Source organism: Phocoena sinus, chromosome 11, assembly GCF_008692025.1.
Source record: "Phocoena sinus isolate mPhoSin1 chromosome 11, mPhoSin1.pri, whole genome shotgun sequence".
Taxonomy (NCBI): domain Eukaryota; kingdom Metazoa; phylum Chordata; class Mammalia; order Artiodactyla; family Phocoenidae; genus Phocoena; species Phocoena sinus.
In genome coordinates, this window is record NC_045773.1 from 100,501,663 (window position 1) to 100,525,960 (window position 24,298).

General features: G+C 42.4%; 1 protein-coding gene across 1 annotated transcript in view; it reads right to left on the reverse strand.

The window, feature by feature from the left end:
* The window catches only part of FARS2 (phenylalanyl-tRNA synthetase 2, mitochondrial), a 388,891-nt gene that overhangs the window by 305,774 nt on the left and 58,819 nt on the right, over positions 1–24,298 (reverse strand). Inside the window, exon 3 of the mRNA XM_032650151.1 lies at positions 6,547–7,190. Within this exon, the coding sequence (XP_032506042.1) occupies positions 6,547–7,167 (621 nt within the window). The 5' untranslated portion in view covers positions 7,168–7,190. The remainder of the gene's footprint in view (positions 1–6,546; positions 7,191–24,298) is intronic.

Sequence of the window (24,298 nt, forward strand, 5' to 3'; positions counted from 1 at the left end):
TTTCCTCTACAGACAACTGTCTCAGAGCAATTCATGTGGAATCCATCATCTCCCCACTTATTAACATCACTTCCATTTTATAATGAAAACGAACTCCCAAATATGAGGAGAGCTGTTTCAAAGTTCTCTATTTGACTAAACTTGTGCCAATGCAAAACCATCTTAATAACTGGAGCATTATGAGGCTTGATGCTTGGTAAGGCATGTCCCCTTACACTGGTGCTCTTAAATTTTTTTCTGGCTATTTGTAAACTGGCTCTTCCTATAAATTTGAAAATCAGTCCTTCAACTTCTCCAAAACACGCAGAAGACATTTTTGTTAGATTTACGATGAATTTATAGATTGATTTTGGGAAAGCTGTCATCTTCATGAATCTAGGAACATGGTATATCGCTCCTTTGTCTCTCCTTCCTTTCCTTTGTCTCTTCTTCCTTTACGTCTTTTAATAATATCTGATAATTTTATCTACAAGTACCTTGAACATCTTCTGCAACAATGACACCTAGATTCTTCGAAGTTTTGGTTGATGTTATGAGTAAAATCTTTATTCCATTTTATTTTCTAACTGGCTGTTACCGGTAGATAAGAAATATATTTTTGTATATTGTCTTTGTATCCAACAGCACTGCGAACTCTCTTATTAGCACTAATAATTGATCTGGATATTCTAGTCAATTTCCTAGGTAGCCCATCATGTCATCCATAAATGAGGCAGCTTTATCTCATGTTTCCCAATGCTTAGATCTTCATTTCTCTTTCTGGTTTACTGCATAAACTAGAACCTCCCACACAGTGATGGCAAGCAACCCTGAATTGTTGCTAATTTGATGGGACTGTTTATAATGATTCACCACTAATTATGATGTATGCTGTGAGTGCTTGACAAATATCATTCATAATGTTAAGGAAGTTCCCTTCTGTTCCTAGCTTGCTAAAAGTTTTTATCATATTAATGTCATCAAATGCTTTTTTAATGTCCTAAAACATTAAATGCCACCAAATGATTTTCCCACATCTACTGAGGTGATCACATGCTTTTTCCCCTTGTATCAGTTAATATCATATAATGTAATACATGCATAGTAATAATGTGGTAGGACACAATACTCCAACAAATTACATTTGCAAACATTTCATTTAATAATTCTGTATCTGTTCATTAAAAATGAGAATAATCTGTGTTCACAAAGATGAAACCTCTAATATTATCTTTTTTATCTAATATATTAACAAGTCTAACATGAAATGAGTTTGATAGGTCCCTCTTTTTCTATTTTTTGAGAAAGACTACAAGTCTTTCAGATTTTATAAAACCTCACAGTAAAATCACCTCAGAATGATGGAAGAGAGGCTATTAATTCTAGATTTAATCGGTTTCAGTTTTCTACTGAATGTAACCTGTGCTCACGCTCTAGTGTTTAGTATCTCCCACCTCCCGTTATTTTTTTAATCTTAACTGTTGTCTTCCCCGTGAAACCAGAGACCTTCTCGTGACTGTGTGATACCTTCTTACAGCCCCAGATCCCAGTTCATGTTCAGCAAAATTTTTTTTTTTTATTGACAGACTGACTGATCCCAATGTTTTCCTTCAGTCTTTTTCTTCGAACTTTTATTAGGAAAATTTCAAACACATACAAAAATAGAAAGGATAATGTTGGATTCATCATGTATCCAACACCCGGCTTCAATAATTGACAATTCATGACCAATCCTCTTACATTCATCCCCAGACACCTACCCCCCATTATTTTGAAGAAAATCCAGACATCATTTTGCTCACGTGTATTTCAATATGTATCTCTGAAAGAGAATGACTGTAAAAAATACACTACCATTGTTATACCTTAGAAAAGTAAAAATAAAGAACTCCTTAAATTCAAATATTCAGTTGGTGTTCAAATTTCCAATGGTCTCAAATCTTTTTTTCTTGAAAGGTGTTTTCTCTTGATAGGATCTACACATTGTGAGTGACTGAGATCTGTCCTTTTAACCTATAGGCACCATCTACTGTTTTCCCCTTTTGTTTTCCTTGCTTTTATTTGAAGAAACTGAATCATTTATCCTGTAGAACAGTGCTTCTCAAACTGTCTACGGTAAAGAGACAGTTTTAGATTTCTAATCGGTCTCGAAATGATACACGGTGTTACTGCACAAAACCACCACCCAGACTGAGCACATGCAGCTCACCAAGAGCATCTGGGAACACCTGGACCAGTCTGCATGCAGAGCCACAGAAGTCCTCTGACAACAGGCTTGACTATGACGGTCTAAACATTTCTAATCACTTACTTCTGATTCCTGTACTTATTTCATTATGCAGATCTCATCTTGAGGAACATTGCTGTAGAATTTCGCCAGGCTGGATTTTGCTTATCACATCTACATGGTATCGTTTAATGTGTTTCTCTGTCCTCTGTATCTCCTATAAATTTGGTTGTTGTATCTAGCTATTTGAACTGATTTAGGTCCAAAGTTTTTGGCAGGACTTCACAGGTGGCATTATATTCTTCCATCAGGAGACACGTAAGTCTGGCTGCCCCGCTTTCTGTGATGGTAGTGGCCACTGGTGAACAGTGTTACCACCAGAACTTAATGTCAAACCCCTCTAGTCAATCTGGTTCCCACAGCTTGTTCTCTGGAAGACTCCTAAGGAAGTTCTCCTCTTCTCGGCCCCCGGCTTCCCCCACCGCCTCAGTTTCTGACACAGAGCAGATCTGCCAGCCAGCGGTGAAGCGCTTAGCGAGATGCTGTCAGCCAGGGTGTTGGGGAGTTGTCTGTGGTTTGGGGTTCTGCTATTCCAGGTGCTGTGTCTGCTTTTTAAGACTTGGGACTACTAAAAACTATACAACCCAATTCCCACTTTTGAGAACAATGTTGTTTGCTTTTAGCAGGGTTTTAATTTTTTTTAATAATATATTTAAAACGAAATGTATGGCCCGTACTTTTTTTTTAGCTGCATCCCGTCCATTTTGCTTTATTAATGTTAACTGTGATGGTACAACTTAAGTGGGTTGACCAAGTTCCTACATAATAAAGTGACTATTTCCCCCATGCCCGAGCAGTTTGAAGTGAGTATTTTCATTGTTGGTGAGTGATAAGTAACTTTTGATACATCCTAATATTTCTCTTTAACCCATGAATCTATAGTTGTGAATTTTTAGATGGCTGAGGATATGGAAACTTTTATTAGCCTTTTCTTACTGCTTTCTACATCAACTACATTGTAGTCAGGCATGGTTCTATTAATGTTACTGATTCTTTGACATTTGTTTATGACTTCAACTGTCAACATGTTTTTTTTTTTAATAAATTTATTTATTTATTTATTTTTGGCTGCGTTGGGTCTTCGTTGCTGCAAGCAGGCTTTCTCTAGTTGCGGCAAGCAGGGGCTACTCTTTGTTGCGGTGCACGGGCTCCTCATTGCGGTGGCTTCTCTTGTTGTGGAGCACGGGCTCCAGGCATGCGGGCTTCAGTAGTTGTGGCACGCGGGCTCTAGAGCGCAGGCTCAGTAGCTGTGGGGCGCATGGGCTTAGTTGCTCCTCGGCATGTGGGATCTTCCCGGACCAGGGCTCGAACCCGTGTCCCCTGCATTGGCATGCGGATTATTAACCAATGAACCACTAGGGAAGCCCCTTATTTTTTTAAGTTATTCCATGTGACTATATACCTCCAGCTCTTGGGTACAGGATTTATGTATATGTCTGTCTGTCTGCCCAAACACACAGAAATACACACACACACACACACACACACACACACACACACACACACACAGTTACAGCATTTTAAACATAATCAAGCTTCTTAACCATATTTTTCAGATTTCCTGTATCTTTACTCATTTTGTCTGCTTACTCCATTGGTTTTTGATTGAGGTCATTTAAAATCTTCTACTATGACTATGAATTTGTCAAACTCAACTTTTATTTCTTCAGTTTTGGTTTCTATATTACGGCTATGATGTTGGGCACATTAAAATTCCTAAGTCATAAAGCATCCTGGTCGATGTATTATCCCTCTTTATTCATAGTTAATATTTCTTCCATATATTCTATTCTATCTAATATTAATAATTGCTTTACCAGATTTCCTTTAGTAAGTATTTGCTTGATATATATTTTCCTGCCCTTTACTCTCAACCTCTGGTGTGATTCTACTTCAGGTTTCTCTAATTGAAAAATGTCCAGTCTGATAATGTATGTCTTTAAATTGGTAAATTTAACACATTTATATTTGTAAATACTGATACATCTTACCTTGTCTCGAAACACAGAAGGGTTTTATTCACAATTAATAGTTAAATAAAATATACATTGTCATAGTTCATCCATTTCTGTGTTTATCCTTGTTCCTTTACCCCATACCTCTCTATGCACTTTCCTCCTTGCTGAAATATACCATGTAGTGATGAAAACAATGATTACCGAGATTATGAAATAACAGGAAAACTTTAGATGACAATATAGTTTTATAAATTATATATGTAGCATGATTAAAACTATTGAAAAAAATCCTATTCATAGGGTAATAAACTGAAAGAAGGAAACAAATTTTTTTGAGATTTAAGATTAGGTCAGACTTAGTACCAACACTTTAGCTGAGGCCAGGAATCCACAAAACTCCACCCCTCTCTCCCCCTCACCGTTCCTGGAACTAAAGCCCCGCTTGGGTCCCAAGCAGTTCCTCTATGAAAAGCAACAGACCACAGTAGAACAGGTGAAGTTCAGGGTTGACTCTGCCACCAGCTGGCTGGGTAATACTGGGCAAGTCGCTAACCTACTGGGGCTTCAGATTCCTCGTGGTTGAAGTGGAAATAATCTGTCTCACAGGTTTTTATTACGAGGAGTAAATGAAACACGGCACGTGGAATTACTTTATCAAACTATATTCTTAGACACATACATGTACGTGTGTGCGTGTGTAATCTTTCTAACTAGAAGCAGAATATACAGTCACATCATCCGAAAACGAGCCACGCCTGCTCGCCGCTAAACTGGACCAGACCCCGCACAAGTGTGAAATGAGATGAGGTTAATTCCGAACCCACTCCCTGTTTCCCACCATCTAAGGGAGCCTGGATTTTTTCCACCACTAACACACCAGTGTGTGTCTCGCAGCCTCCTCTCCTCTGCCATTCCCACGGCTTGCAGGCTTACCAGCCAGGGAGCACCGTCCTTGCTCATTTTTGTAATGAGATAAACTGGGCTGTGTACCTGCCACTGCCGTGACCTGGACACCTTGTCACTGGTGTCACACCTCCGCTGGCTCATTAGCTGTAGGTGACATTCCATCACTTGGTCATATTTCCCAGACTTCGACGTGTCTTTGTCCATTTCCCTTTTGTTTCCTAATAAATCTGTATCCTTGTTAATAGTTATTACTCCTAACATAGAAAATAGTCAGCTTTTCCTAGTAGCAAAAGCGCTCATCCAAGCAGCTCTGGGATCGAGCCTGGGTGGCCTTTTGTGTAAAGCTAATACCTATTTCTGAATTATCACGAATTCCCAGGAAGGCAGCACATCCTGAAGCTAACGGCCCTCTCTCCTAAAACACGACTCATTTAACACAACACACGGCGGTTACTCACCAGCCTGAGGATCCTATACTGTTCCTGCTCATATCCGACAACCCACTAACCTGGTGTTTTGTGGGAAGGAGTTTTGTAACAATTATTCCCCCTGTTTCAGTGAACATGTTTGGAAGAGGTACTATAGGAGTAATGCCTCATTAATTCCATTTGTTTCTCACATAAAAACGGAGACGGTTTTAAAATATGTTAATGAAAGACAAGTGATACTGCACTTTTTTAGGAAATAGACTCAAGCTTTAAGGAATATTCATAAATTGCCAAAAAAAAAAAAGAAAAAAGCTGCGCACAACATATTAGGATGTCAGCTAACAGATGCAAGGAGTTGGGTGCTTTTGAGAATGGCCAGAATATCAGATTTCCTGATCAAAAAGGCTCTATGCATCCAAACACATACTTCAAGAAGAGCAATAATGAAAATGTCTCAAAAAGAAAAACTGTAAAGCACCCACAGGTGTAAAGCAGGGGACGGTAAGGAAAGAGTGTGGGACAAGAAGACAGCTTACAGTCTCAGCCACTAAACCACCAGTCCCCGGGCTACCTAAGAAATTCATTTGTGCCTAACTCCGGGAACATGTAATTAACCTCCGCTAACTGAGATGTGGGGTAACCAGACTACGGGTCTCAGGGCTGCATCTCGAGTCATCCGGGATTGGGGGGTAAGTGTGAGCCACTGACTACCCACTCATAAGAAGAAACCCAGAGACAGGCACGTTGGGACTGGAAGGAAAAGGACAGACACGAGGAAACAAAGGCCTGCCAATTTCTGCGGCTACTGACACAACACATCAGCCAGAAAACACTGAGCTCCGCCTACACAGAGGACGCCACCCAGGATGGATAACGCACGGGTGCAGAACACGGTCAAGGACCCCGTGGGGCTTGGCTGAGATAAACCACAGTGGCCTCCACGAGACCACACAGGCCGTCCTCCAAGCCCGAGAGGGGCCGCACTCACCTGGTGCCGGGAGAAGAGCCGCACGGCCTCCAGCTGGTGGAACACAGGGTGGTGCTGGGCGTCGATCTGGTCGCGCCGGTACACGTCGCCCACCACCAAGAAGGCGTCTAGCCCCGCGCGCAGCAGGTCCCACTGGTGCGCGGACGTGTGCGCGCGCAGCATGTGGGTCGCGTTCAGGTAATAGCTGTCGCCCTTCTTCCGGCTGGGGTGGTCGGCCGGGACGAGCAGGCTGTCGAAGTTCTGCCAGGTGGTGACCACCGGGGAGAGGTCGTCGTAGACAGAGAAGAGGGGCGTCCCCGAGCGGCGCACGTACTGCGCGTAGAAGTGCTGCTTCACCCTCTCCTTGATCAGCCACAGCGGGTGATGCGGCCGGTTGTGCAGGTTCCTGCCGACCCTGGACAGGACCTTGCGGGACAGGTTGCTGTAGCCATCCTGGGGGTAGGACTTGCCCAGCAGCTCCACCGTGCCGCCCGGGGCCCCGAGGGCTCCCCGGGTGGCGGGCTCCGGGGCAGCGGGCCTCGCGCCCGAGGCCTGATGCTCAGGGCCTCGGCAGACCCCGCTGGCCTTCCTCGCCAGGTGGACGCGCACATGGGCAGCTCTCCTGAGAGCCCAGCAAACCATCGCAGCAACTCCTTTCACGGGTTCTGGAAAGAGCACACACATAAGCACCAGTCATGTTTCACCCTGCAGAAAGTAAGGGGGGGGGGGCGGGAGGGCCCCATCCCCCACCAGCTCCCCACCACTCTACTGATGTCTGCCTCCCCCTCCACCACTCAGAGAGAACAGCCAATTAAGGTAATCTGCCCAGAGAGGCTTATACCCTCTGCTCTACATCAAGAGAATCACGGACGTCATGCTTAGATCCCTAATCTCTAGCTGTCCTCCCCTGACATTTAGATCCATGAGTGTAAAGAAAATTTCCCTTATCAGGTCACATCACGTCCCGGACCCCTCACGCTGAATAAAACTATCAACGTGATGACTTTCTTTCTTTTTTAATTTATTTTATTTATTTATTTTGTTTTGTTTTTGGCTGCGTGCGGGCTCTAGTTGTGGTGAGCGGGGGCTACTCTTCGTTGCGGTGCGTGGGCTTCTCACTGCAGTGGTTTCTCTTGTTGCAGAGCACGGGCTCTCAGCGTGCGGGCTTCAGTAGTTGTGGCTCGCGGGCTTAGTTGCTCCACGCATGTGGGATCTTCCCAGACCAGGGCTTGAACCTGTGTCCCCTGCATTGGCAGGTGGATTCTTCACCACTGCGCCACCAGGGAAGTCCCATGACTTTCTTTTATTTTGACTACTTTTGGGGGTCTCATTCCTTAAAGGAAGCCCATGATTACATCCATGTCTCTGAAGGATGGAAGGAGAATGTCTGAAACGCCATCCTGCCCATTTCACCCTCGTAACCACCAAGCTCTGCTCACTCCTGACAACATGTGACTTCTGATTAGCTCACCATATTACAGGATGATGTGAGCAATGCTTTCCTTTTGGATGTTTCCAATAAAATACACCAATTTAGGTAATCGTTATTTTTACGTGATTTTTATAAAATAAAAATGAAAAACTTAAGGAAATACTACACAGAGTGATAGACTATACCAGTGGACAGCTGAAATTATTTTTATAGATGCAAATCTTTTCTGTCCTCACATCTGGTCATGTCATTTAAACTTAATACCATTGCAGGATCCCATCAATTACATGTCTCTTTTGTAAAAGAGCAACTTTCTACTGGGCACCCACAGGAAACCAGCAGACCTAAACTCACTTGGGAAGAGACGCAGAGCAGCCAGGACACAGCGAATTGACCAGATCTTCTTTTTAATGCCCAGAATTTAATAAGAGGACCAGATTTCACAGCTGGAACTCACTCATAGGCTGTTCACATCAAAAATGAGATGACAAAGATCCAGGTATAGCGGCCCAAACTCTAATACAACACTGAAGGATTCTGGGTACTTCTCTGCTGGCCCACGAGCAAGTTTAAATTGACTCGGGGATCTCAGGCATGACGATCTTTAGAGGTCAAATCCCTTGGTTCATAAAAAATTTACCATGAACTTAAATCTGCCAAATAACATCTTCTAAAACTTGGCATTTTTACCCACTGGGCTAACTATAAAGCATACAACCAGGTAGTGATTTGACTTCCAGGACTCTGCAATCATACCAAGAAAATACCTAACCTCATGCTAATAAACTGCATTAGGAGGGAATGACATTGCTCCAAGCGACCATCCAAAGCACAGCCGGTATGTACCCAGCAGCACAGCCCACTCAGCTTATGGAACCGAGACCTCCCAGATCCGAGTTAAATCACACGTGAAACCTGGGGAGAGCCCCTTGGTCTGAGACGGCCGTCACGTTAGAAGCTCTCAAAGATACCCAGAAACTCTCTGGGTTTATTCATTTATGGCACTATTTTGTCAGAGCTGTTGCGAAAAGTGTTTTTGGCTGCACTTCAGCGGAAATCCATCTTCCTCCCTCCACAGTGCTCAGCGGCCTGTCACTGCAGTGGATATAAATTTTAAATATGCCCATGCCGCCTCCTGCGTCTCAGCACTAAGTCACGCTGGTCGGTTGTCAGCGACCCAGCTCAGCGCCCTTGGCAAGACACGACAAGCGTCTCTCCCTTCCAAAGCCGTGTGCTGTTACCAAGCTCAGGATTCTTCCAGGGAAGGTGCTCCTGAGGCCGTATTCATGGGCTGCCGACCCCCCTTTCTTCTGTTTCTGCTCCACACATGCCCATGCCCACCTGCACCCCCAGGCTCTGCTCCCGCCGAGGTGCCCCATCCACACGTCCTTTCTTGGTCCTCCTGACCCCACCCCTAGCTTGCTAAGGAAAGTTTACTTTTCTTGTCCTTGTTTTCAGACTTTTTAATCTATCTGCTCAGCCCTCATCTGTCATTTCTCCCCACCCAAAACAATTTGTTTTTTTTTATTATCATCTCTTACAGAGAGAGAATAATGACTATGCTAGATTTCCCACTGCCATCTGAAAAGTAAATGCCTTTCTTCTTTCCTCTGTCAAGTTTCTCTGTGAGAAAGTCCATCTGGGAAATACAGGAGACCCAGAAAGATAATGCCGACCATGGTCCTGCCTCTATGGAAAGTGGTTTTCCATTTCACCCTTCCAACAACTCTGTGAGGCAAGTATTACTCTTATTATTTTACAAAGAATCTGGGCCTCAATTAGATCTTGTAACTTGCAAAAACTCATACATCTACCTGTGAACAAAGTTCAGAACTCTGAGCAACTCAATTATTTCTCAGTCAAAACAGACCCAAGACTGTTACATTCAAATTACTTCTCCGTAATTACCTATCTTAACTTCTACCTTAACTGAGCAACTTAGATTATACCTCAGTGCATTTTAAATACACGCATGAATAAATCAAAGGAAACACATTCGCTTCGATGGTGGAAATGAAATACCATTCAACTCAGGACCTGCGGGCCAAAACTGCCCATGCCCTGTTTTTGAAAATAATGTTTGGAAGAACCCAGTGATGCCCATTTGTTTACATATTGTCTGTGGAGGCTTTTCCACTACAAAGTCAGAGCTGAATAGTTGACTGTACCGCCCTCCAGGCCTAAAATACTTATTATCTTGTCCTTTACAGAAAAAGTTGGCTGAGCCGTGTTTTAGCTTAACTCACTGAAAAGTTCTTCCACATTACTAAGAATACCTTCTGGTCACAAATATATGTGGATTATAGAGCCGCTGAAAGTAACAAACGTACAAATGTGAATATTACATGTGTTAACTTTGGCACAGACGCGATAGTGAGACAGACCGTGAAAAGAGTCAGTACAACATCACGGGCAAAGGCCACACTGAGCAGAGACACCCATGGGCTGTAACCCTAGGCCGGCCCCTTGGGCACTCTGTGTATTATCCTTGGACACAGCATTTGACTTTTTTCGGCCCTCAAGCTTCTCATGTATAGATACAGAAAATAATACCTACCTCATAGTAAAAGGATTACACCGCATCCTGTTCATAATGCAGTCAACTCATTGTCTAGTACGTAAGACACAAGATAAGTTGAATTAAAGGCTAAAAATGGCCCATAGTCTTCTAGAGACCAGGTAACAGAGAAAGCAATACCACTGGGACAGAGAACACGGGATGAATTTTATTTGTTTGTTTGTCCAAATGATTTCCACATGTGTGTCTTTGGTTCGAGAGGGAAACAACTTTGGACGTGTTGAAGTTAAGTACGGGTGACAGACCCATCTTACAATTTCTAGGACCCAGTCTGAGGTTTGCAAATAAGGTAAGAGCTCAGTACTAGCAATGGAGACCTTGGGATTTGTTTGTATAGAGGTAAGAGTTAATGTCGTAAGCAAAGAACCCATTGGAAAGTGAGAGTAACAGCAGAAATGGGCAAAAGACAGAGCTCTTGGCAATTATCCTCTTTAAGAAGGATATATAAAGAGTAAAAGAACCAAAGGGTTCTCACAGAACCTAGGACAGGAAGTTTCTAGAAGGAAACCAAGGTTATTTCTGAACCAAGTGCCACTGTATATACAATTCTTAATATGCTGTATTATTACCAACTGTCTGTCTTCCTGCTAGACTATGTGGTTCTTGAGAGTAGAAGACACACAACCCCTCTCTTTCGCAAATGACCGCGCACTCAGAGGCTAGCACTACACCTGACACCAGGCAGAAGAAGAAGGGAGAAGAGAAAGTGGGAAAACAGAAAAGGATGGAAAGGAAATTGGCCAACAGGATCAAATGTAGCAAAGATGTTAGGCAGGGGGCAAAGTAAAGAACTATTTGACAAGATGACCATCAACAGGGCAATTTCAATGGCTGGGTGAAGACAGAAGTCAGATTATAACGGGTTTACATGAATGGAACATATAAAAATGAAGGAGGTTACCAATGAGAAAATGGATTAAAAATATTTTAAAACTTCTGAGACCGAAAGAAAGGAAGTTAAGGGAACTTTCAATAGATGACCCCGATCTCCCAAGGAAAGCTTTAGACTTATAAAGAAAAATATTCTGTACAATCTCAACATTCACCAAGTAAATGTTATTTTGTCTGTTAGAATGAATGAATTTTGCAGCGGTTTAAACAGTCCTTCCTTCAATCTCCCTCAGTCTTGTGTGTAAAGGAGAAACTAATTAGTGGTAATTTCTCTAAGGCACAGTTAGCTTACCGGAAAGGGCCAAATGTGACCCACATGTGGTTACGGCCACGCAAAAGAGATCAGGTGCGTCCCATTAACCTGCAGAGACAGGGCTGAAACAGCATCTACCCAGAAAAATGAAGCTGGGCCCAGTTAACACACAGCTTATATACTGTACTGGACTAAATAATGGCAGGGAAACAGCCAATTTCCATTAACTTTTGCTCAAAAAGAGCAGGCAAAGAGTGTTTTTGCTCCTGCTGAATGCAAAGAAAATGTCTCTAAAAAGGCCGTTCCCTGTGCTACTGGTGCAGCCTTTCTGGGCAGCCATTTAGCACTAGCAAGAGACTTAAGCCTGTTCATACCCTTTGGCACGGTAACTACCCTTCAAGGAATTATCACAAGAAATAATGTAAATTAAGACAGAAGTGAAACACAAGGAAGTTTCATTACAGTGTGATTTATAATACAGAAAAATTACAAACAACATAAACTTTCCCCAGAGAGGGGGATATTAAGTAAATTATAGTAGAACCATACAGTAAAACATTGTACAGTCATAAAGTATAATGGCTACAAAGAGCTTTAATGACATAACTACATACTTACAAAGTGATAAATAGAAAATAAAAATGTATGATATGATCTTAACTATGTAAATATATATATATATAAATACACACTTACTATATTTAGAAACCGTGGAAGAACTATGTAAGATTCAATGGCTATAATCCCTGGTCCTTATTTTCTATTTTTATAGTTCTAAATTTTCTAAATGGACATCTATTACATTTTTTATTAAACCTGTTATTTTGAAATAGTTGAATTATTATAAGAAAAAGTTATTTAAAAATATGGCGAGTTGAGTTCTAGCCATTGTAATAGGTTGTATTAAACCCACTCATAATTGTATCAAGAATAATGCCAATATATGGACATATATACACTACCAAATGTAAAATAGATAGCTAGTGGGAAGCAGCTGCATAGCACAGGGAGATCAGCTCGGTGCTTTGTGACCATCTAGAGGGGTGGGATAGGGAGGGTGGGAAGGAGACTTAAGAGGGAGGAGATATGGGGATGTATGTATATGTATAGCTGGTTCACTTTGTTATACAGCAGAAACTAACACACCATTGTAAAGCAATTATACTCCAATAAAGGTGTTAAAAAACAATAACAAAAAAACAAACAAACAAAAGAATAATGCCAATATAAACGTAACGCTGCTGTAGTTTAATTAACTGCATTCAGTGACCAGGTAAGAGATTACTTTTAACAACACAGGTGTCCACTTCGGAAGGAAATGCACAACGTGAGAGCTGTGAGTTTCGGGTTTATCTGAGGACTTACTGAGGACTGTGGTCCAGGAGACATTCTCTCAAGTGACTCTGAGAAACTGCTTCTAAGAAGCAGAGGGAGAAGCCAATATATACGCAATTTTGGTGAAGGGGTACGTGCAATCAAGCATACACCTCGCTACGAGGTTACCACTAGTCACAAGGAATATTAGTTCAGTTAATGAACTTTAAGTGCTTTTCTAAGTAAGGGAAGATGCAAGAATACAGTTCATAAAAAATTTCACCTGGCGGCGTCCCTGGTGACGCAGTGGTTGAGAATCTGCCTGCTAATGCAGGGGACACGGGTTCGAGCCCTGGTCTGGGAAGATCCCACATGCCGCGGAGCAACTAGGCCCGTGAGCCACAACTACTGAGCCTGTGCGTCTGGAGCCTGTGCTCAGCAACAAGAGAGGCCGCGACAGTGAGGCCTGCGCACTGCGATGAAGAGCGGCCCCCGCTTGCCACAACTAGAGAAAGCCCTCGCACTGAAACCAAGACCCAACACAGCCAAAAATAAATAAATAAATACTATGACTTGCTGAGGTTCAGATGATGGTTAGCATTAAAAAAAAATTTCTCCTGAAATATTTCTAACTATCTAAGGGCCGAGAGGCCCAAAATATTGCCTGTTTTCCCGGCACACAGAGTGCTTCATTGTGATCTTCACCCTGAATTCCCTCCAGGGTGTACTGTATTGTAATTTTTTTTTGGCTGCATGGCATGTGGAATTCTCCCTGACCAGAGATCGAACCCATGCCCCCTGCACTGGGAGCGTGGAGCCTTAACCACTGGACAGGTCAGCAACTGCAGTGGCTAATGACATGATACTTGTAGAACGGGACGGTGGGCAACATTCTTCGTTTTCCACAGATGAAATGCTTGGCATATAAAAAACTTCTTTGCCTTTCCAAATTCCTTTCCCTAGCTATAAATCAACTGTCAGAAGCACAGTGCCAATCAGTCAATGCTTTTTTCCCCCAAGACGTTTAGATTTTCTAGGAAATTGATAATACTGGCTCTTATGCCAAACAGATGTTTCTCAATGGTACCCGTCAATGAAATCTTTAATACACGTTAAAGCTAAAACGTTACGCTGTCTTTTAGTAAGGAAAAATCTTTCTTATTTCCAAGGAAAATAGTCACTAAAGTTTAGTTCAGTCTAAGCTACTACCTATGCTACATGCGCAGCTCATTGTACGGGGCCGCGAGAGGACCTCAGAGAAGTACAACAGCATGGCTATCACCGCGGTGGTCGTCAGCCGCAACCTGGGCATCTGATGATGGGCCTGGAACATCATTCTCAAATGATGCCCCCCGACCCCGCACATGGCCTTTAGAAAGGCTCGTTTGTCTCCTGACACTTTAATATGGGTTTCTACCCTCATTAACATAAACTCAGGGGTAGTAGAAAAGGGCTTGTTCTATGAATAACAACAGACACATTTTTCAGGAACTGAGAATAAAACTGACATTATAACAGAAGAATGCCCCTATGCGTTACAGATTACAGTCAGAAGGGTTTTAGGAGCCCCGTGCTAGGAACAATGGAAGAAGACCACAGATATATTCCTTACTGTAAACCCCACTATCACACCTACATTCATGACGTCACCCTCATCCTCATCACTGCTCTCCTCACGCTTGTCTGAATTTAATACCGTTCCAGCAATTCCGCCTTCATTCAAGGAATGCACAAAGAGGTGCAACATTACCAAATTCAGCTTTTATTCAACTTATTTACTACACTGGCTGATCAACTTCCAGCAGAAGAGAAATGTGGATAATCTCTTCGTTAGTGACATGAAATCCTTCTATGTCTTCTCTGCGGGTTCACAGTCAAACCTCGTTGTGGTCCAAAGTCAGTGCCAAGCATTTCTTAGTGTTGATTTATCAGCCTCATTTCCAGCATTAGCAGCTGCAGAAATAGCATTTCAAGGCTGAGTTCTTTCAGGTCTTGGAACTTCAGGAATCCGTTAACTACAGCAAGCAGTTTTATTTTACTGTGTGATGACTGTATACTTGTTCTTCAGGGACATAAAATTCCTTGGTCACCAGGCTCCGTTACAGATGTCACGCTGTTGAGTAGGCAAATGTCAAAAATACTACTTTGCACAAGAAGTTGAAAAGTAAGGCTGTAAGCAACTTTAGGCAGGAAAGAGCTCTCTACGGGGAAGAGGCCCTTTTGCCCTGTCCCTAACCTTAAATCAGGCACCCCCACGCTCTACTCACCGCAGGCCCTAGCACACCTTTCAAATCTTTTGACCACACAATACCTTGCCTAACCTGTTGGTTCTTTCCGTAGATCAGAGGACTAGAAATGAAGAATAATTAATTAACAGATGACCAGATCTCTCCCCTAGCTTCCGTTTCAGTAATCTCACGAACAAACTTATGTGAACGAAACAGCATCTAAAGAAAAATCACAAGTCAACAGGCCTGCACCCAAGCCTGCAGACAGTGGGGGATGGTGATGACTGCGACCCACCATCTCAATGATTAACTGAGATTACTTCCCTTTAAAAACTTTCATGGCCGAGCAGAATATTTATTCAGATATGGCTTTGGGTGAACACAACCACCTTTCCTGCCCCCTCTTGGCTTCCTTCCCAGGACACACACCATGTTTCACTTCTCAGGCACCTACCTGTTAAGGAGTGACCCTAGGATTTTGGGTCCTTCCATAAATAGCATTTTCTTTAATTCTGCTGTATCAATATGGGTAGGTTAACAGGCTTTCTGGAATTTTAATTACATGACAAAACAGTAATTGGGTTCAATTAAAGTGTTTTCGCCTCTCCTAACTCATAGGTGACATTAATCAGAAGGGAAATGTAATTTAATATGGTGGCGAGATAAAATATATCACGTTACGTTGGTAGAAGCCAGCTCTGAATTCAGGAAAATCTATATCAAAATATTTATACATTTTAGAGAAACAGAGAAGATTAGGCTACATGTTTATATAACCTAAACCGAAGGAGTTAAAGAAGCCAAGAGTGCAGTTGAAACTCGGTCAAATAGGGCAAAGGTCTTACAAGTCCAGGCCCGGTCCTGATGGCCCGGCCAGAGTTCTGTCCTCAGGAGAGTGGAACCATGAGGAAAAGGGCCACGTGCACATGAAGCCAGTCCTCAGAGATGAGGCCACACATTATCTGGCTAGCTCTACCTTGGAGGATAACTAGGGGCTTATTCTGGGAGGGGTCTTGTGCAATACACAATGAATAAGACCACCGAGAGTCCAGTGTGGACGTGCAGAAGAACAGAAGATACTGTTTCTACAAACACTTTAACTGGGCACCAGGAAAACTTATCTCCTGCTGGCTTGGTTGAAGCCAATATAAATTACCTAGATGTTTAACATAGAAATAGTCACACGTTTCATGCCAAATGAACCTAGTGGTAAGCATCTGTGGACATATACATCTCTCCCACTAGAAAAAAGCCAATAGAGGGTCAAACGGACACTGCGCTTTGAAATCAGTACCTTGCAGTAACATGAAATGCCTAGGAGAATGTTTTAACACAGAGTTATACTAAGAGCGTGCCATACTCTTTCCTTGAGTTTTGTCCATTTGGACACAATTATCATTTTTCCCAGCATCTGGTGTGCCTAATTCCTAGCTACGATTGTGGGCACTGATACCAACAACTTTGCTTTTGTACTTTGGGTACTTTAACACTGAAGAGAATAAAGTATACATAAACTCTTTCCTCTAAAGATTTACCACGGAGATGCATTTTTCTGATTGATTCAGGAGCATGTGAGTAACAAAAGGGAAGCCCCCAAGGCAGAAAGCTGTAGCTCCAGAAAGCAGGAGGGTCTACTGCTCAGAAATACCAGCAGCCCTTTACCATTCACAAATGCTCTTACTTCACGCGAATGAACGCAGTTCTTCCCTCCAGTGACTATTTATCCACCATCGGTTTCAGCAACGTATTTAAGGCATGGCTTAAAGCCACCAGCACAAAATTGGCACTGGACTTTGCGGCCAGGGGCACATGGCTTCCATGGGTTGACAAGGCCCAGCTGCTGTATAAATGCGCACACCACTTGTCAAGACAGTGACGCAAGAACCTGGCAGCTCCGCTCAGAGGGCAGGCCCGACAAGGGACAGGGCTAGGGCCAACCGATCAGAGACCCCGAGAAAGCCCCTGCCACCACAGCCTTCTTTGGTAATAGGCACCTTTTGTGTAGATAAGGTCTCTGATTAAAATTAAGTCTAAGGGGGAAAAAAAGGAGTGAGGAAAGCAATTCTACAGACAATCATTATGTGAACATACAAGGCCACGTTCCCCTTCAGAAGAGATGTCTTTTCATCACTATAATTCAGTGGAGAAATGACAAGCAGTACCATTCTCTGCTCATAAATGCCGTGTTTTCAAGAATGAGAGATTGGAAAGTGTTCTGTCGTGCTGGAAACTTCTTAATTATTCAAGAATGGAGGAGTACTCAAGAGAAAAATCTCTTATGATGGACACAGAAACAAATGGAAAAACACAACTTTTTAAAGGTTTGTAAAAACACAAGTCACTGTACTCAGTTCCAAGAGCAATCAGTTCTGCTGTCGTAAGTCAAAGGGTTGACATCTGTAATTAAGCACATGCGTGAGGGAATGACTGCAGACAAAAGACCCCACAAAATTAACTTGAAGGCTGGTTAATAAGTATCTAAAGATGTCACCATTTGGAATCGTAGTTAGACTCCCAACCACTCTTTCACAAATTTTCACTTAAGAAACATATCATGAGTTAAAATTAAGTTCATGTTACCAATACCCATTAGTATGAATGAATACTTTCCTAAATATGCCAGGGAAAAAATTCCTCTCATGCATATAAAAAATAATACACACAAACACTATAAAACAAATATACCAAACTCTTCCTTAATGCTCTTTAGCATCTCATCAAAGTCAAGTGAAACATCAAAACTGCTGGCTAATCTCAACTTAGGTCAACCTACTAGTCATCATTTATTTTTGTTTCTAATGAAAGGTATTTATAGTCATTCCACATATTACACATTTGGAGAATGACAGCATAATTAATTATCCACTAAATTCAGCATTTAAAATAATGTGTATTCACCCTACTAATGTACGTGTACAGAATAGTCTTTAAATAAGAAATAACTCAGTTAATGAAAAAGACTAAAGTATTCGCCCAGAAATACTTAGCAAGCCGAATGGCTATGGCAAGTAAAATTAAAACTTGTTTTAAATCAACTCACTAAACTGCATATTAAAAACTATTTTAGGTAATTAGAAATATTACTGTTACATAGAAGATGTAGCCTCCAGGTTAAAAATTCTGCTCTCCTAAATATTCTAAATAAAATGATTTTATCTAAGATCCTCCAAATAAAGTCGCTGCATATAAAATCCTGGAGTCTTGGCTACAGTGGAGGAAAGAGTCTTTCTAGCACACAAAGGCTTCGCCAGCCCTTAGCTCCACAATTATTTTTTTGTTTGTTTCTGTATTTATTTATTCTTACATGTTATTGAAGTATAGTTGGTAGCTCCACAATTATTAAGTAGATGCTAATAGCCTGAAACACTACCTACAAATGGCGACATAACATCACCTCCTCTCCGAAGCCTTTTCTTTATTCTTCTTTCATTTAATCCTCTTGACGGCACTATGACAGACATAAACTAATGTGCCCAGCGCTGTGCCTGCCAACTGAAGACTGCATCAGGGTCCAAGCCCAGGCCGTCTGCCTCTCACCCGGTCCCAGGCTGCCCCTGCCATTTCCACTGCTTGTCCTTTCCTGATAAACACCAGCCAACTTTGCTTTTTTCAACAGATACAGTCCTGAGAAGCTCCTGGCGAGATTTCTTTTCAAACCGAAACACATCTTCCCATTGACGTGATCCGTAATTCCAGAGACGTTTTATCTCTATGAAACCAGGTCTTACCCTTCACACTCTGTTCAGACGGAACTGACCCATCTCTTCTCTCTTCCCCAAAAGCACATAAAACACTCACTGCACCCATCAATCAGGATGCTGCTCCAGCTGTTAGATCGTAAGCTACTGGAGGACGGGGACGATGCTTCTGTCCTTAAAAAGAATGCTTTCCCAAGTCAAACAAGTAAACGCCACTAGGAATATCCATGTTGTATATTTCCATATCACTAAGAGAAGACACTACTCCATAACTCACAGTGATATTTCAACTGCCTGATCCTCTCCCCACAGCAGACCTAATGATAAAAGTCAAAGCACAGCACTGAGGTTCACTCAGCAAGTCATTTACAAGGGTGGAAATCAAACAACACGCCTTAATTCTTAATGCAGAGAAGGCTGTCTGTCGTGTGCCTGCTAAGTCATACTCTGAACATCGTGGCAAGATGGCAGAAGAGTGAAATTTAGGCCTACATGCCAGGTTCCATCCGCCCTAATCAGCCACAATCAGTCCTGATTATATTGTGCTCTCTGCTAAAATCCCCTGTAAAACACATAGCTCTGCATTTTTCTGTAAGTTTTTTAAGTTTTAAGGATTAGCTAGTACATGAAAGCATTGAATTCAAATTGCAAAATACCTGGGTCATGAAAACAGTGAAAATAATACACAGCCAATTCTCATTTTTCAAGGTAGTTCTGATCTAGAACATCCCTGAGAACACCGAATCAATGGACACTGAACCACTGCTCCTCAGGGAGAGAGACTTAGTGTCCTGAGAGGCCCTGCTCACATTTTTGCCAACTCATCAGTACATAACCTTGGCTTACGTGTCTTTCTGTTTAAAGACATCTTATGTAATATATACGGTTGATTCATTAACACTGACCTCACAGCCAACTGCACCGTAGCTCACGCCTGAACGAAGTTCATCTCACACACACATTTTCCCCACAAGGCATGTCACAGCCTTCCTGCTCTCAGGGACACTAGACAGCACTTCAGCACTAGGCCTGGGGGCCATTTAAACAGCAAAATCACCCCCAAAAAGCACAAAAACACAAAAAACACGGCACTAAATAGATGGCAAAAAAGATACTTATTTACGTAGGAGCTGAAATGAGAAAGCAGATCACCCCCTTGTCTGACCTCAGCTGGGAACACGTGGGTAGGAGACTCTGATTTGTGATGTTCTGCGCATGTCCTCATATGACCATGAAAGCCCCAGGAGTGCTGATTTTGAGGTTATAAATAAATTCTAGCAACTAGGCAAATTCACAAATACAAAATTGGTAAATAATAAAGACTGCATGTATGTCAAGAAATTACTAACAGTCGATGCCTCCAAGGAGGGGAAGTGGGTGGCTGGGAGACAGAGGTAGGAGAGAAACTCTTTTTTTTAACTATACAGCGTCATATAACCTTTTGAATTTTGTAGGGTGTGTGTGACAGAGAGGAATTTATGACCTATGCTCAGGAAAAGAGCATTAAGTTCATTAGTAATCTAAAAAAAAAGTAAAACTAAGCTTTGGGTTCCAATAGTAAAATGATAACCAAATAAAATTAAGAATAAGACAGAATGAAAGTAGTAACAAATGAATTCAAAAATGGAAGAATCACAAATATTTGGAGTTTCTCTGCATTGAAGAAACTGAGAGCAGACTCTCATAGGGGGGAATGGCACAGAGGATTATGTATTTGAAAGCGAAAATATCCCATGACCTTAGCTTCCCTTAGGAGTGGGCTATGGGGAGGATGATACAAAATGAAGATATTTTGGAAATAATTATGTAGTAAGCAATGAGCTTTACACGTTAAGTTAATTACAGGAAATTTACACTTATGATTTTAAACAACACTGAAGATGATTTTATGTAGGACAGTGGCACTCAAAGTGTGGTCCCAGGACCAGCTGCACCAACATCACTAGAGAAGCTGTTAGAAGTAAGGCTCTGGCCCCACCCCTGATCCAGGAAATAGGGACTTGGGGCGGGGCCGGCAGGCTTCAGGGCGATTCTGATGCCAGGAAAGGCTGGAGAACCACCGGTACAGAAATACCGTGAAATGTTACTATAGCATTTAACAGAGGCGATAAACAAAATTTAAACTTTTCTCAATGACAGTGGTCATCCTTTGGAAAGGCTATGGCTATTCTGGGCCATCATACAGTTTTCTGTTGTTTTTAAGTTTGTTTTTGCCTCCTTCTTGGATTTCCACTGGCCAGCAGATCCTCTACCACTGTAAGAGCAGTACTGAAAGCTCTGCCATCCTCTGTGAACTTGAGGCTTCCGCTCTGTTGTAAGCTGCGCAGAAGCAAAACAATTCAGCGCATGACAACTGAATCCCAAGTGTGAATAAGGCTGGGTGTGGACCTAAGAAATAAAGTGCCTGGTCTGAGTGCAGAAGGATGGAAACGGCCTTTTCTTATTCCCAGACCTGGACTGCACACCAGAAGGATGACATGGGTAGAAAATTACTACCTGGATACGATGCAGATGCTAACTTACTGAGGTGTGGAAAATATCCTATCGCTTAGACTGGAATATATGTCTGTTACCGTTGTTACAAAAGTTCACTTAAAGGAAAAGCAAAGCCGCAAAGAGGAGGCGCTCAGAAGCCTGCTTCCAGGCTCCCTGGGCTGCACTCCCTCACAGCGGCTCCAGCAGTAGGAAGGATGGCGCCCTCTGTGGCTAGTTAGGGAAGTATTTAAATATTTCAGAAAAACTGAAAACTCCAAAGTCAGAGGGAGCTTCGAGAGGAGTTAGCCCAACCACGGCATTTGACACACGGGGAAAACGAGGCCCACAGACGCCCTCTCCGCAGGGACCAGGCCCCCTGACCTGCACAGGTCACCCAGTGCCCGCTCACGGCCCCACCTGCATCCTCCTTCACACCAAGAAAGCACCAGCACGATGGCAAGCAAGTACCTGAGCAGAGTGGGCATTACATACTTGCATTATTTTTATTTTAGATTTTAAAGATCAATGTTAATCTTCTGAAAGACGAGCTTTACTTTTCCTAAGGCTTCCCCCCAGAAATCAAAGTTACCTTCAAAGAACATCCCGACAGTTGATAACCTGCCTTACAAGTGGAAAAAAACAAAAGCTGTTTTCAAATTTTTATTGCCAGAGATTTAGTCTGTTAGGCATGGTGTCCTTGACTTTTTATAGAGATTGTGAAAGTGTACTGCCTCTAAATGACTGAATAGGGCAAAAGAAAAACAGAGGGAATTCCCATTTGGAAACAGCCCGAGGACCCAAGTCTAAAGGGCTTGTGAAATAAAATACTTTACAGTTAAATTAACTTAAAAAGGAGGGGGCAGTCCTAGTGTTATGGGACTGAGCCCTTAACTGGTGGGATCTGGGATTATCTCCCGGTACTCAGTGCCAGAATTGAGTTACATTGTAGGACACCCAGCTGGTGTCTGAGAACCACTTACTGGTGTGGGGAAAACCTTCACACATTTGGGGACCAGAAGTGTCAGAAGTGAAGTAAAGTAGACACACAGGATAAACAAGCACGCAGAAAGGACGAACTGGGTTTTTCCCTACATCAGAAGGAAGGAAAAAACTGAGAGTCTTTGCTTTACACCATGGTGTGGACGTGCAACAGTTTGTTTGACCATGCATTCTACTATGAACATTGGTGTATAAATTCTGATGTGAGCATATGTTTTCATTTCTCCAGGGTAAACAGCCCAAGAACGCATAGCTAGGTCACATGGTGGCTGAATATTTAGTTTCATAAGGAAACTGTTTCCCAGAGGTGCTGCATCTTTTACTTCCCACAACAATGTATGAGGGATCTAGTTTCTCTACAACCTTACCAGCACTTGGGGTTGTCACTATTTTTCATTTTAGCCATTTTGATAGGTATGTAGTGATATCTCTTTGTGGTTTAAATATTCATTTCCCTAATGGGTAATGATGGTGAGCATCTTTTCATGTGCTTACTTACCATGTGCAGATCTTCTTGGTGAAATGTCCATTCATGCTACTTTCCCTTTTCTAATTGCACTATTTTCTGTTTCTTTATTTTGCTGTTGAATTTCGAAAATTCTGTATATTTTAGATGCTGTTCCTTTTTCAAAGACCTCTTAACAGGGTCTTTAGCATAGTAAAAGTCTGTATTTGAAGGGCCAACTTATCAATTCTTTTCTCTTATGAATCATGCTTTGGGTGTCAAGTCTAAGAACTATTTGCCAAGCCCTACATCCTAAAAATTTTCTCCTATGTTTTTTTCTAAAAGATTTATAGTTTTACATTTAAGTTCATGATTCATCTTAATTTTTATATAAGGTGTGAGAGTTAAGCCAAAGTTCACCGTTTTGCCAATGGATGTCCAATTGTTCCCACACCATTTTTTGAAAAGCCTATCCTTCCTCCATTAAATTGCTTTTCCTAGATTCTCTATTCTGTGTCTGTCCCTCCACCAATACCATTCTGCCTTAGTTTACTGTAGCTCTGGCAGGCTTTCATAACAATCGCTCCACTGACTTTATTCTTTCTCAAAATTATTTAACTATTCTAGGACCTGTGCCCTTCCATATAAATTTTGTTTTATTTAATTTTTTTACAAATTTATTTATGTATTTATTATTTTTGGCTGCACTGGGGCTTCGTTGCTGCACGCGGGCCTTCTCTAGAGCAGGGGCTACTCTTCGTTGCAGTGCGCGGGCTTCTCATTGTGCTGGCTTCTCTTGCCACAGAGCACGGGCTCTAGGCACACGGGCTCAGTAGTTGTGGCTCACGGGCCCTAGAGCGCAGACTCAGTAGTTGTGGCGCATGGGCTTAGCTTCTCCGCTGCATGTGGGATCTTCCTGGCCCAGGGCTCGAACCCGTGTCCCCTGCATTGGCAGGCAGACTCTTAACCACAGTACCATAAGGAAAGCCCCCATGTAAATCTTGGAAGACGCTTGTGTATAAAACCCTCGATGGTTCTCAAGGGTAAGGGTGAAGGGTCACTTTCCAGTGGAGAAAACTGACACATGCTACCTCAGCCAGGCGATCAAACCAACAGCCACCGTGATCAGCTGACCTGATAGTGCCCCCATGATGTGATGCATGAGGGTGGCCCTCACCTCTGTGGGTGTCCTCCCCAAACACACATCACAGTAGTCTCAGCATGAGAAAAACCTCATGCAAATCCCAGCTGAGAGACATTCTACAAAATGTCTGACACCAGGTACTCCACGAAACTGTCCGAGTCAACACAATCCAGGAAAACCTAATGCACTGTGCAGCTCAAGACAGAAATGACCAAACGTCAAGTGGAATCCTGGATGGGACTCCAGAGCTGAGGAAGGACATCGTGTAAAAATAAGCAAGTCTGAAGAAAGTATGCACTTCAGTTAACAATAATGT